This window comes from Equus asinus, chromosome 25, assembly GCF_041296235.1.
Source record: "Equus asinus isolate D_3611 breed Donkey chromosome 25, EquAss-T2T_v2, whole genome shotgun sequence".
NCBI lineage: Eukaryota > Metazoa > Chordata > Mammalia > Perissodactyla > Equidae > Equus > Equus asinus.
In genome coordinates, this window is record NC_091814.1 from 29,918,409 (window position 1) to 29,933,390 (window position 14,982).

Consider the following 14,982-nt stretch of genomic DNA (forward strand, 5'->3'; position numbering starts at 1 on the left):
AAGCTCCCTCTCTGTCCCTCTGTAACAGCCAAAACATTTACCAATCCACTCCTAAGACAGCTATTGTGGCATAAGAAGACAAGACAAGCCATGGAGAGCAAAGTCCCCTCAATAAGCCAGTCCTTGTAATGAGAGGGCATATTGCTTAGAGAGTATTGGACCCAAGGTCTGGCTGCCTCCATTCACAGCCCTTTTGGTGTGTGCTCAGAGCATCAGAACTCATTTGAACTTCAACCTAATCTACATCTAATTGAAGGTAATGAAAAATATGTTAGGCTTTGAGCAAGTTATTTTCACTTTCAACTTTAGATTCCTAGTGATAAAATGTAGGAGGTGGACAAGAATAGACAAACTCTAAGGTCTTTGTCACTATTCTGAGGGTGTGATATCTCTCTTAATAAGCGAGTTTATTTCTTTCTGCAATTGATGCTGATAGAAGTATGGCAAGAACCAGAGCACGCAGGCTCTGGGGTCTGACACACTTGCATTCTATTCCTGAGCGTGCCACTTAGTAGTATATGATTTGGGCAATTTAATTAACCTCTGAAAGACCAAGCTAACTTCACTGTCATATGGTTATAAGAATAGCACTATTCCAAAGGAGTGTTGTAAAGAATAGAAGAGACAATGCCTATAAGGTGCTTATTACACAAATGACCAGAAAGCCCAATATAATTGAAAAATATAGGAGCTGGTACTTTGCCCTGACAGTTGCTCAGTATGAGAGTCTCAGATGTCTCCTTCTTTCATTAAGCTCTTGCTTCTCAAAATGAAGGCACGTACACATAAATGCACATACACACATGCACAAACACACCTTCTTAATTTCATGCTTTATCCCCCCAAATTTGCTCACACTACTCCCCAAAAATCCTTCCCCCACAACAAACACACATCTCCTCATCCTCCTACAACTCATGTCATTCATAGGCCCTTCAGAGCCGCAGTCAGACTCACCCCTGGAGCAGCTCGGCAGCTCCGGCACCCATTTGTTTTGGGCCTGGCATCGCACACTGGAGGGTCCTTTCATGACAAAGCCGGGCTGACACCTAAACTCCACGATTTCATTTAAGGGAAAGAAGCTTCTGTTCTCAGACACCCTGATTCCATTTTCAACGTCTGGAGGCGTGCACGTATTAGGTACAATGCACTGAGGGGGAGGGCCGCTCCAGACGCCAACTTGATTGTCGAGGCTGGTGCAGTATATCGACGGCTCACCGATGAGGTGAAACAGCTTTATCCTTCTCTCTCTAGGATTGCAGTAATAGGTCACCACCGTTCCATATGGAAAATATTCTCTGTTGGTGCTAATGAAATCTCCATTGGCGATGGCTGGGGGTGGCCCACAAGGAATACCTGGGAAAAGGGATAAGAAGTTAAACAAAACCTCAATTTCTTTATTAAAGTTATTAAAGATAAAAGATATTAAAGTTATGCTCAATTATGAATTTTGATAACCAGTTTTTTAAAAGCCCCAAATTACCAAAATGTCAATATTCACAAGACTTCTGCCCTTGTCTAATCTTTGCTAACGTACAGACATATTTTTACACAATTGCAGATTAGATACCACAATGCTATGGCGTCTGATCTTCTCAATTAATGTTATTTCAATAAATATATCCACATTATTATAGTTCACATACTTCTCATTTTAAGTGATAATTTATATGTTATTTCCCTATTGTTAATTCAGTTCTCTCTCTACAGAAGACATTTGGCTTTATTCTGTTGGTTATTAATACAGTATAACACACAGTATAGCATTTTTATCAAATAAATAAAACAAAGACTCTGGCACAACTAATAAAAAATATAAAGCACAAATATGCATATTAGACATGACAAACATAATAATCACTTATTCAGAACTAATAAAAATAATTAAATGTGTTATACTGTATGTTGTGAAAATAAAGATATTAAGGATAAAGATATATTTTGCTAATATTGACTGAAGAAAAGGAGGAATATAGAAGTGAAAAAAAATGTATCACAGACATTACTCCTAAAAAGAGAGGAGGTACAGATAATTTTATAAACAAATTTAATCTAATATTCTTGTAACAGATAACTCTTAGGCATTTAAAATCATTCCTGAGCATATAAAATATTTCTATAGTTTTTGGCAGGTATACCATAAAGTAAGCACTTATTTATTTATTTATTTTTACTTTTGAGAAAATATTTAAGATGCATATTTATTGTAGAAAATTCATAAAATATAAATAAAAATAATCTTTAAGCCCATTATCTAGAAAAAAACCACTGTTAACTGTTTAATGTGTAATCTTTAATACACATGCACAACATATTTTTTCTAAAATATTTTGTTGGCTGATTAATATACTAGCATAAGGATATACTATTTGATTCCATTTGGAAGAGTTACCTCTCTTGTCTAATGCATTCTGGCATGTTTTTAACTTTTTTGTTTTTACAGAACACATCCCTTGTTCCTCTTAGTAGATTATTTCCAAAATATTGTTTGGAATATGCTCAACATTTAGGTTATTTTGACATTTTCACTGTCATAAACAATAATGTATGTAACATCTATATAGCAATCCTTGCAAAAACCCACGGTGGTTATTTTTTTAAAGAACAAATCATAAAGTGTTGAATTCCTGTATTAAAGGCATGCATACAGTTAAGTTTTTTGATACATATTGAACACTGGCCTTTTAGAAAGTTTGTTCCCACTTAACCCACCACCAGTTGGATTTGAGAGTGTTGATTTCTTCATCACCACCAAACCCAGGTTTATATTCTCTTTATATTCTTTGTTAATTTGCAATTGCTTATTCCGCTATGTGCTCTAAAGTGTAGGAAACTTGTATTCCAAACAACTCACAGGAAAGATGGCACATCACTGTTCAGACGAGGAATAAGAAGGAAGTTAGAGCTCCACTGTTTGAATATATGACCTGATACGAAGAATTGGCAGAGGAAGCAGGGCTTCTTTCACTAACTTTGTACTTGTTTACTTCACTACAAAGGAATGATTTTCAAACTGGGAAATGTTCAACCAACAAAAGAGGAAGTTGGGAGCTGTTTTAAACGAGTTCAATTCTATTGTTTAAAATAAATTATATTCCAAGAAAAGGAAAAACCAGGAGGAACTAGGGGCTTGGAACATTGTGAGTACTTTTAAGGGAATGACTATTTTCTTCAGATATTAGAAGGATACCATTGCTGAGAGGGAAGAGCTTTATTCTTTGCAATTCCAGCAGGGCAACTCTAGGACTAACTAGTGGGATAAATGGGGAAAGAGATTTCAACTCACGTTCGCAAATTGGTGGCTCCGTCTCCCAACTGACAGTGTTGCCTGAGATGATACATTTAGCAGATGACTGACCAATGAGTCGATACCTAAAGGCAAAAAATAAAAACTAATTGTGGAAAACATCCCATCAACTTCCTCACAGCATGCATACATGGAAAATCTGAAAGACAACGATCTGGGAGAAGTTTAATAACTAGCCTAAACTCTACCTATTTTATCTGGCTTTTCTTATTTCTCTTTACCTATCTGGTCAATATTGAAAGGGCTATTTCCTCTCTAATTCCTTAAGGACCACTCTGCTTCTTAATTTCTTGGCTTCATTGTGGTTTGTATCAGGTACCAAAAAAAACCAATCTTTTTGTAGACCTGTTTGATAATTTTCTTCTTAAAATCTGTTTTTCTCCCTCATATTTTTCTTGCCGTTTTTTAATTTGTTTGCATTTGCCTGATATGCATTTATAATTAACACTGCTATATCATTTTTGTTTAAGCATGTTTCTTGTAAATACTACAAGATTTGACTCTTTTGATCCTGTTTAGAAGGAGGCTTTTTCTTTCCACAGGGAGATTAAGCCATTTGAATTTACTGAACTAAATGGTGTGTTTGATCTTGGCTTCATCCTCATTATTTAGACTATTTCTTTCATAATGTCCAAAGACGAGGGTGCAAAAATGGATAAAACTGATCTGCCCCAAACAGCAGGGGCTTACTTCTGGCAGAAGAGACAAATACATTCTTTGCTATTCCTTATCTTCCCTCTCATTTGCTATATGAACCAGATAAATGAATCTCTTTTAGTTGCTCTAATAATTAGGAAGTTAAATATTCAGTTTATGTTCCATTAGTAATTTCATTTCATGTGTGTGTGTATTATATATATGCACAACAATATTTAAACCTATTTTCTCAATTTTAGAGTCAAAATATGTATAGTCTACCCATCCCCTATGTAATATAAGTCTAACCTATGTTTTCTTGCTTTTCTCCCATTTTCTAGTTTCATGGATATGTTTTATGACTTAGAGATTCTTATTAAAAATTATGAGTATACCCACAACTAGAAGGACCTGCAACTAAGAGATACAACTCTGTACAGGGGGCATTTGGGGAGATAAAGCAGAAAAAAAATATGAGTACATTGCAAAGTTCACTTTTCAACAATTAGCTCCATCATTATATTTGGTTTCATAACTTTGTTGAAAATATTTGACCAGGTATTTTTTTAGTGTGCTTTTTGTTTAGTTTTGTTTTTACCAGCTTTCTACCTCACTGATATTTCTTTTGTACTTCATCATTCTCCTTTTTAAAACAATTATTCATGGATTGCCTAGGTTTATCGTCTTTCTTTTCCCAGGAAATATACTTAAGCGGTGTAATTGTGGGGCCCTTTCTTATCCTTTAATGTATATGTGGAGCTTTGAGATGTGAATACTAGCTTGACTCATTAGAAAAACTATCTTCTGCAATTTAGTGATGTGAAGGATCAACGTGATGTCAATATAAATTAATTTCTTTTGCAGGTATTATAGTTTATTAATTTTCTTTTGCATTCTTGAAGGTTTTTCCTTTATCCCTGAAATACAGAAGTTTCCCTAGTGATGGCTAGGTATGGGCTTATTGTTTTCTCCTCTGGAATTTTTGTTACATGTATTTTGGATCTTAGTACTGTCTTACCTGTATCTTCTCTTTTCTCTTTTTCTTTATTCCTTTCCACTGAATTCTGGGAGGATTTGATTAATTTTTCCTCTTGCTCTCTGCTTTAATTTTCTACAATATTCAGTGTGTTTATCTTAGATTTTTTTTTCCAGATTGACAATTGTCCTTTTCATTCATGTGAGAACATTCCTGATTTCCTAACTAGTTTCACAGAAGCAGTGTGCAACTGAATGTTGTTGAAAACATGAATAGGAGATTTTTCTAAAAGTTTCCCCTATTTCTTGGAAATAACTCTGTTCTGTTAGAAGAAATTCCTTCTGATTTTTCAGATCAGTCTCTTTTACATTAATTTCCTGTAACTTATCATAGGTTCAATGGTTTTCTGTTTTGTACCCTCATTCAGTAAAGCAAGATGAAGAGGGTACAGTCAGAGAATTTACAGATTGCAATTTAAAATGCTCAGAGAAAGTGAGAAGTGTTTAGATTCCCTCTAATTTTACTTTGTCAGATTATAGGTACTATGGTCTGTAAGGCCTAGGGTGGCAAATATGCTGGAGACTACAAGTTTCCTTTCAGGGTTTATCATGGCAGCACAAATCTAGCCCATATTCTCTAACTGGCTCAGCTGCTCACATTGAGAGTGAGGTTGATACTCCACTTTGTGCTGAGCAAGGGCAGGACCGCTGCCCAGTAAACACTTACCTCTGACATTCTCACGGGGGGGCTCTGTTACAGGTTGAATAGTGCTCCCCAAAAAGATGTGTTGAAATCCTAACCCCCAATCCCCATGGATGTGACTTTATTTGGAAATAGGGTCTTTGCAGATATAATCAAACTAAGATGAAGTCATTAGAGTGGGCCCTGATTAAATATGATAGGCGTCATTATAAAAAGAGAGGACTTTGGATATAGACACATACAGAGGAGAGAATGTCATGTAAAGATGCAGACACAGAGGGAAGATGGTCATGGGAAGACAGAGGCAGAAATTGGATTGATGCTGCCACATGCCAAGAAAGGCCTGAGGGGGCCAACTTGGTGGCACAGCAGTTAAGTTTGCACCCTCTGCTTTGGCGGCCTGGGGATTGCCAGTTAGGACCTCAGGTGCAGACCTATGCCCTGCTTATCAAGCCATGCTGTGGAAGGCATCCCACATATAAAGTAGAGGAAGATGGGCACGGATGTTAGCTCAGGGCTAATCTTCCTCAAAAAAAAAAAAAAAAAAAAGAGAGAGAGAGAGAAAAAAAAGGCCTGAGGTGACCAGAAGCTGGAAAAGGCAAGGAAGAAACCTCTCTCAGAGGCTTTGAAAGGAGGTGTCCCGTCAACACCTTGATTTTGGACTTATAACCTCCAGAACAGTGACAGAATAGCTTTGTGTTGTTGTTCTAAGGCCTCAGTTTGTCATGCTTTGTTATGGCAGCCCTAGCAAATTAACCTTTAAGATTTGTTTCTCACACAATTGTTCCATTGCCTTCCCTTTCTTCCAGCAATGTCTGCTCTGAGTGGGCTGTTTATATGGTTTGCCTATGCTCTCCCCCCATTTTGTGCCTCTCTACCTGGTGAACACCTCACTTCTCTTGCATGCACTTCCCGCGTTCCCCGCAAGGATACAGATTGTCCCCTGAGTCTTAGCCTACCTTTGTTCACTTCACTCAGGAGTTAAGCACCTGTGTTCAGGCTTTTTGAGAGCAGACGGGAATAACCTAGTCCTGCTTTGTGAGATGTGACTAGAAGGGAGTATTGCTGTTCTGGAACTCTTGAACCAAGAGATGTTGTTGACAACTTACCCTCTATTACAAGAATAATTAATTCTGGATCCGAACTGGGTGTCTGTGTCTACATGCACCACGCCATTCATAGGATCTGGAGGAGTTTTACATGATCTACCTATGGGAAAGAAACAGATTTGGGGGCCAGGTATAGTTACCTGAACTTTTATTATTACATAAGGTCCCAACCTGACTGTAGCTTACCGGAGAACATATGCAATTCTGATGCTTCCACAGATTTTGTCACCTTGAGGAATCTCACGAGACTGCCTCAGGATCAGTCACCTCCTAAGTACCACTTTCAAAAAGATCTCCCCTCCCGATCTGTCTCATCTCTACCTGGAATCTCTTATCAAAATATAAAGGTTATGTATAACTTTAAATCCTAACAATATATTTCAAAGTTCTCAAATTTTTCTTCCCAGTTGGTTATTCAAACAGTTTGTGTCTCCTCCCAAATTTCATAATTCATTATTTATTTTCCCATAGGGAATGGAAAATTTCCTGCTAATATTCCTTGAAATATTCTCAAGAAGTAAACGTTTCAACCAATAATTAGGGATGACCTACAAGACTAACTCTTATATCTACCAATCTGAACACTTTTGATAAAGGTTTCTTATCTCTAAAATGTGAAAAAATTAAATAAGATCCTACAGATACTTTGATAGGTATGGGAAAGCGCCAATGCAGGGTTTACTCACGTTTACAGACATCTTTGGCATTTGACCACGTCAGGTTTTCTAGACATGTGATGGAGAATGACCTCCTGTAGAATTCAGGGCGACATTCATACTTTAAAGATGTCCCAATGGGAAACACAGATTCATTGGTTTGGATTTTCAACTTAGCAAATTGAAAATGATCTGGGGAGTTACAGTAACCTAGAGACCAAGAAATCAAGAATGTCAGGCTTAACAAAAAGATACCCAATGCCCTTCGTTTTCTCTCTCTCTTGTTAGATTTGATGCCAGAACAGAAGAAAGTTTTAATTCTGAAAAGATAATTTCCTTGTAACCTTCAGAGGGAACGTTCTATAAGCAGATGCCCATTAGAAACATACTGTTTGGAAGGCTATTCTGCTAGCTGGTCATTTTGCTCATGTAATTTACTGTAAAAGACAGCTCCAGTTCAATTTTTCACATTTTTAGTGAGCCAGAAAGAGTGCTTCTGCCCAGTTGCCACCTTTCCTGTCTGGTTTCCTTGTACTTCAGTAAATCAAAACCCCAATAGAGGTCTCACAAGCATGAATGGAGAACTCAAGATATTTCTTGGCACTAGGAGGCAGCCACCAATTTTCTAGGTCTGATTTCTAAGCCATTTCAACACAAGGAGGAAACAAATAGCATGTCCCTAAAATAAATAAATAAGGAAATAAATAAAACTATAATCTTTATTATAAGAAAAAAATGTTTCAAGTGTATGTTGAATCAAATTCTAGCTTTAGCTCCATGCTGCTACAGGCTAATACCAGCCCTGATATCGGTTCCCCTACATTGAACCCAGCACCTGGTATATACGGGGTTAAAACCAAAATCACACATTCCCTGCTTCTTTAGTTACACTCATATGTAACTATTTGTTTCTTTACCCTCTGACTCCCTGAGCTTTACAACCAAATAGAAGTTAGAAATTATTAAAGCCCAGGTGGCCTCAAGCTGGGCTCCCACTAAAGTTGTGGCTAGTCACAGGTTCTTGAAGTTCTTTTACAGAGAAACTAATGTCCAGAGAATATCAAGAAACGGAAGCTTCCCAGAGCTTCCTGGCACCAGAATCCACCATCCGCCACAGAGACAAAGAGCCAAGGACACTCCTCTGTGAATTCTCCTATCTCACCCTGCAAATGGTCTCACAAAGCCAAATGTAGACTGGTGGGAAAACACCAGCCAACAAGGCTACATACCCTCCTCCCTTACCTCAAACCCCAAATAAAAACCACTACCAGTTTCTCATAGGAGAGCTAGCAATTCTTAAGGCACTAGCTGTTGCTTTGCTCCCTCTGCCTGGCAAAGAAAGTAAAACCTTTCCTTTCCACTCAAGACTGTTTTCATTATTTGGATTGGCATCTGGTTCAGAGAGCTATGATTCACTGTTCATTCAGTAAATATGGACTAGGTCTCTGCATTTGTAAACAGGCTCATAGGTGCACCCCTAGTTGAAGCCATGGTATTGAAGGAGAGTGAGGGCACAAATGACTTCTGAGTAACAAGCACTTGATCCTTTTCCTTTGAGAATTTTTCTTTTCTCTCAGAGTTCCCCAGTGGTCATTATGTTATGCCAGGACTAGGATTTCTCCTACAATTTACTTTCTCCTTCCTGTATTCATGTCCTGAGGGTGGATGTCTTAAGAAACCTTCTCCAGACCTTGGAAATACACACTCTTTACTTTGCAATTTTCCCTGGAGTTCACACACCTTTGCTTTTTCTTTCCGCCAAAGTGGGAAGACTTCAACAGCTAAAACTAGTGTGGGACTAAGGCAAAAAGTAAGCCTTATTTTAATTTAGAATTTAGCCCAAATTGGCTAGAGGAATCTTTGTTGTTTGTCTACAGTGCAGCCCAGTTTTCATAGAGAATACACAGGGTTCTTAGGTCAAATAGGTAATTAAAAGTGATTTTGCCTGGCTTTGTTTTCTGCTGGCCTGTGATTTCCTCTAAAACCTGTGAAGATGGTATAACTTATGCTAGTTAAGGTTCATAGGTATTTGCTTTCAATTCTTATGCTTTGAAAACGTTTCTAATTCTCTAATTAGAATTAGAACCACGACCCACCGTCTCCCTCTTTTCACTAGCCCTCTAGCAACAAAGGTCATCAGAATCTCATATGCTGACATATCTTAAAGCCATTTATTACTGATTTGGCATTTAATTATGTCAAGTATAAATAAACACCACATTGTAATTACAGAAACTTAGAGGGTCTGGTTTGGATATTCTGAAGCCATTTGGGATGTAGAGGAGTGTACACTAACCTGGAAGTACACAGCGAGGGGCAGGGCTGCTCCAAATTCCATTCCCTTGACTGTCACTTGTGCAGCGGATGGTGCTCTCCCCAGTGAGATTGTAGGTCATCCCTCTGTATGGGTGGGGGTCACATGTGTAAGTTACTTCTTTTCCAAAAGGAAAGACCTCCAGAGGTTTTCCTGTGTGTCTCCCATTCAGGATATCTGGAGGATTTGGACACAAGATTTCTGGAAAGAAGGCAAGACTTAGTTTCCTTGGAGAGTTTTTACCAGATGTATTGTGTAGTTATAGGGTGCTATGGTTGGTGCTACCTAAAAAACACTAAGGACATGATGGTATACATTAAGCCTTTGATGAGATGGACTAAATGAAGTGATATCTCAATCTCATTTTTTTATTGAAAAAGCACAAAATATATTTGTCCTGAATCTTCCAGATAGTTAAGTTTTGTGGATAATAGAAACTTTACAACTGTAATTGAGCACCAAAAGTTGTAAAGAAGAAAAATAACCATTTGGAAGCTAACTCATTCACTTACTCAATATGTATTAATTGAGCACTTATTCTGTGTCTGTCACTCATTGGGGCCCTGGAGATAAGAGTGGTGAAGAGCACAGGTAAGGTCTTTGTCCTCCAAGGAGCTTACATTCTTGGGAAATACTTCTAGATTGTATTCCAGGTGTACTAGTCACCTAAAATAGATGAAACCTTTCCTTGATAACTTACTGATACTGACCATCAATCTTGATTATGAAAGTAGTGCTGTCACAATGAGTTGAAACATATATCAGTCATTGTAAAAACTCTAAATGATTCACACTGCTTTGTTTTTTAAACTGTATGGGTCTGTTTATGGTTTATTTTTCTTTACTCTGTTAGGCTTCAAATTGTTACTTCTTTCTGGTATCTGCTTGTCTGTTTAAAAGAGTCCCCTCCTCACTTCTAACTGGCATTTCTAATTTGGAAGAAGCTACTTCAACTAGTAAGAGTCATGAAAAAGAAGAGAAATAGTCCAATCAATAACTGAGCTCTAATGTATGCCAATAGGACAGCCATTTGTCATGTTACTTCAATGTATATTGGGTTTCTTGGACAGCAGGGAAGTATACGTAAGTTATGTTCTTATAAATTCTTACTATAAAAAGCACCATATGATGTCCTAGTGGATTTCTAGCAACATAAACATTTTAGTAAAATTTGACTGTTTGAAAACATATATATTTTCTAATCTTTAGGATCAAGAGATGAAGCAAAGTCCTATTTTCTATTAGGAGAATTACAAATGCATAGACTAAGAGAAATCAGTAGTGATGCTGCACATAGAAGACTCATGTTTTAATCAGCTTATTTCTGAATCTTCTTAAGTATGTGTTTTGAGAGTTTAAGGAATCTTAAACTGCTTATTCTGTGTAATGTTGTCCCCCACTTTTCCCTCATTCCTTCATTGCTTTGATTTATCATTTCCATAGCACTTAATTTTTTAATTTTTGCTCTTGTCCATCTCCCCACTTTAGTATAAATTACATAAGGACAGGGAATTAGCTCATCTTGTTCACTGCTCTAACACCAGTGCCTAAAGAACACCAAGCACATAGTATGTACTTAATAAACAATTGATTGAATGAATGAATCTTTCATATTTGTATATTAGCAAATAGGTAGGAATATTGTAGAGTGAATACACCTTGATGGCAGGAAAAAAAAGAAAAAAGGAAGAAAAAAAGAAAGAAATTTGTCAAAACTTCACATTATCTAACCTCTCCTGACCTAGAGGCAAACTACCACAGGATTTATCATATAGAATACAGAGTTCAGAATGACAGAGACTGATCAGATGGCTCGCAAAACACATGATGCACAACCAAGTACCGTACGACAAATCGATTCACCAAAAAAACGCTATTAAAATAAGCAATTATCTATCAATCATTCAGATTAGGAAAGAGGGGAGGTGACAACAGGGAGGTGACAGGTCAAAATACTAATCAGATTAAGGGAAGAGATTTGCCTGAAGTATTACTCCTTCTACTCACGTTCACACACAGGAACACTGCTATTCCAAAGGCTTTCCATTCCAACCAAGATGCAATGGCTAGCAGAATTGCCTTTTAATTGGAATCTGAAGAAGAAAATGGTAGCAAATAGGTGAGTTGTTGCAGCCAAAATGCCATTCAGTTGGCAATCTGAGGCCCTGCCAAAAATCTCAGCATTTTGAGGACCTGAAATCAGCAGGTGACAGAGGCCACATCAATCTGGAAAATCACAGCCTCCAGTAAGGGAAAATGGCAAAGCACAGTCTCTTGGTCACATAATAGTCCCAGTCTGAATTGAAGAAGGTAGTCGTAGCATAGCTGGCATCTCCTTGATCCTGGACTCAGAGAAGTGAATCTCTTTCTGATCATTCCATGATAAACCTGATAAATCTACTTGTCGTTATTGGAAACCCAGTCTTCTAATGCAACATCCTCCTGATACTGACACTGGAACGGCAAGTAAAACAGCTCCCAGTTTGGATTGGAAAAGCATAAAATAACTGGAAAGAGAACAAAGATTGCTCTTTCATCTCTACATTTGTGATGGCTGTGAAGAAAGCTCACAATAGCATGTCGGGCTATTGAAGAATAAGTTTGACTATTCTAGGAAAAAAAGGAAACGAGATTGGAAATAACTTTAAAAAAAATTTTTTTTAAGTTATTTATTTTTCGCTGAGGAGGATTCACCCTGAGCTAACATCCATGCCAATCTTCCTCTATTTTTTAGTATGTGGGCCACCAGTAGAGCATGGCCACTAACAGAGCAGTGTAGGTCTGCACCCAGGAACCGCACCTAGGCTGCCAAAGTGGAGCACGCTGAACTTAACAACTAGGCCACTGGGTCTGGCTCTTGCAAATGACTTTTGTATGAAATCATCCAAAATTCTCAAAGCATGTTAGACCCTGATGGCTCCTAAGTCTTATTGAGCACTGGTATTTGGTGCCTACCAAGGATTCTTTGAAACATTTTGAGATCAGGTGCTTTGTGCTCATGCTTGATCTTTCCCATCTAGAGATGTACACACTGTGGAAAGCACTAGATTCATGTAAACAAGTTAATGACCTTACATAAAACATTAACATCAGCTACCATGATCCTATTTCAGAGCCTTAGCCCATGACTAACCAGATGATATATAGATTGGATTAAAAAAATGATTAATCTTATACTTTCACTCCTATTTCAAATTTCACTTTTGATGGTTAAAACAATTTCCTGAAATAATTCTTAAATGATCTTAGTTATTTTTAATAAGCTTTTTGTTACATATCAAACTTTTTCTGGGACTCTCCAAAAATTATTCTTATTCTTTTATGCTTAAAAAATATGATTTTTTTACTTAATGTGTCACCTATATATATTCATAACCAGTAGTTGTATTTGTCTTTGAACCTAACATTTAATATATATCCCAGTTTTTCCCTTCATATCTCATGTTATTCCTTCCACCTGCTCCTCACTCTTACTTCCATATATACCTCCAAAATTTAATCTCCTTGAATATTTTTTTAAGCCACACCAAATATTCCCTTTTTTAAATTAATTCCTAAGCCAAATTTCAGTGTCCAGCAGACCAGGCAAGCTCACACTCACCCCTCATCACAAACGAAGGACACTTTTGCCCCAAGCTGGAGGTTAAGTGGAAATAGTATTCGGCCATTAGGGAGCTGGTCCAGGAAGTCAGCACATGATTTTCCTGGAGAAAAGGCAAAACAAACAGAAATAAGACTGGCATATGGGAAATAAAGAAAAAAGCTAAAAATGTCAAACCAGATGAGAGTGTAGGAACCTGCACATCTTGGGGCTTCTGGCCTCCAGTCTCCCTGGGGTGTACAGGACAAAGAGGCAGCTCCTCTGAGATCATAGCCGGGCTCACAGCTGTAGAACACTTCCTGCCCAGGGGAAAAGTTGTCCTTGTTGCTTGGGGTGTGCTTACCATATGGAATTTCTGGAGGTGGCTGACATGCTGGGGAAAGAACAGCAAAGTGCTGTTAATTGTGTGAAAACAACTTTTCCTCAGTAGTAAACTGGCAAAGAGAATCATAACTATAAGTCTACATGTTTAAGAAAACCTGATAGACTAACACCCTCATTTTATTGCTGGCAAAATTAAACACAGAGAGAGAGAGGAAAATGTCTTGCCAAAAGCCACAGAACTGATCACACATTGCAGAACTGTGACTAAAACTGAGATATTATCCATTCATTGTTTTTCATCTAAAATTCACACCTGAGATTACACGGCGGACAGTTCTCTTCTAGAATGCTTCCTATTTCTGTTGACCCAATACACTATTGTTAAGATTGATGAATTTTTATATCTTCATACTTCCATTTTAGAAAGGCATCACCGGTTTATAGTCTACCTTTTAGGCAATAAGGAATGCTTGTGCTCAAGTCTCATCTAATAGATTTCCCAATCACCTATCGCACTCTGGTTCAACAAACAGGATTTGTACATCTCTTCTCATCTCCTTCCAATTCCTCTCAGTGGCCACCTGACATGGGTTGGTAGAGAAATATGAGTCTTCTCTCTATATTCTATATAGCCAGGTGCTGCTTAACCATTAATTTCATTCCAATGAGAAGATGGGCAACCATTGAATTGAATCTTCTAAAAATCCTACAGTCCCCATAATGAGAGTGCATACTGCATACAGCATATTGTAACTGAGTCACTGATGGTCTCTTTATACTGTTGGTTTGAACTCAGCATCAGAACATACTTGTCTCAACTAAATGATATAAAACTCTATTAAAATGAAAAATCACTTCATTTTGGCTTGGTGCAAGTCAGTTCCCCTCCTTGGACTTCAGCATTCTCAAGTATAAAATGGGAGATTGGACTAGAATAAATGATTTCCTTAAGGACTCTGTAAATACTCTGATACTATAATACCTATTTTCAGGGCTCATCACCCCCCTGTATCCCTTGATTAATAAATGCACTGTGATGTAATATTTAAGTGTTGTGCTAGTTAAATATCTGTTGACTCCCAACCAGCTTCACACCTCTGCATTCTCCTTTGACTGCTGGAGCTGGAAGCCTGAAAACTATGACTCCTTGTCTTCCTTGCCAGCTAGGTTCTGGTTAGGCTCTGCCAATTGGAGGCATATATACCAAGTTAAAGGCAGGAAGATGACAGAAGCCATTCTTCTACAGGAGGCTCAGGAAGTGGCAGTGTTGATGGCTCTTGATTGGCAGTAGCAACTTCCATTTTAGCAATGCCAATGCCTTTGGCTCCAGCAATCTCAGCTACATTCTGGCAGCAGT

General features: G+C 37.8%; 1 protein-coding gene across 1 annotated transcript in view; it reads right to left on the minus strand.

Moving 5' to 3' along the window:
- The window catches only part of LOC106842726 (complement receptor type 2-like), a 143,879-nt gene that overhangs the window by 46,237 nt on the left and 82,660 nt on the right, over positions 1-14,982 (minus strand). Inside the window, exons 26-33 of the mRNA XM_044758450.2 lie at positions 13,498-13,674; positions 13,302-13,404; positions 11,708-11,793; positions 9,683-9,901; positions 7,417-7,596; positions 6,731-6,830; positions 3,287-3,372; positions 958-1,356 (exon numbers count right to left, since the gene is read on the minus strand). Coding sequence (XP_044614385.2) covers positions 958-1,356; positions 3,287-3,372; positions 6,731-6,830; positions 7,417-7,596; positions 9,683-9,901; positions 11,708-11,793; positions 13,302-13,404; positions 13,498-13,674 — 1,350 coding nt within the window. The remainder of the gene's footprint in view (positions 1-957; positions 1,357-3,286; positions 3,373-6,730; positions 6,831-7,416; positions 7,597-9,682; positions 9,902-11,707; positions 11,794-13,301; positions 13,405-13,497; positions 13,675-14,982) is intronic.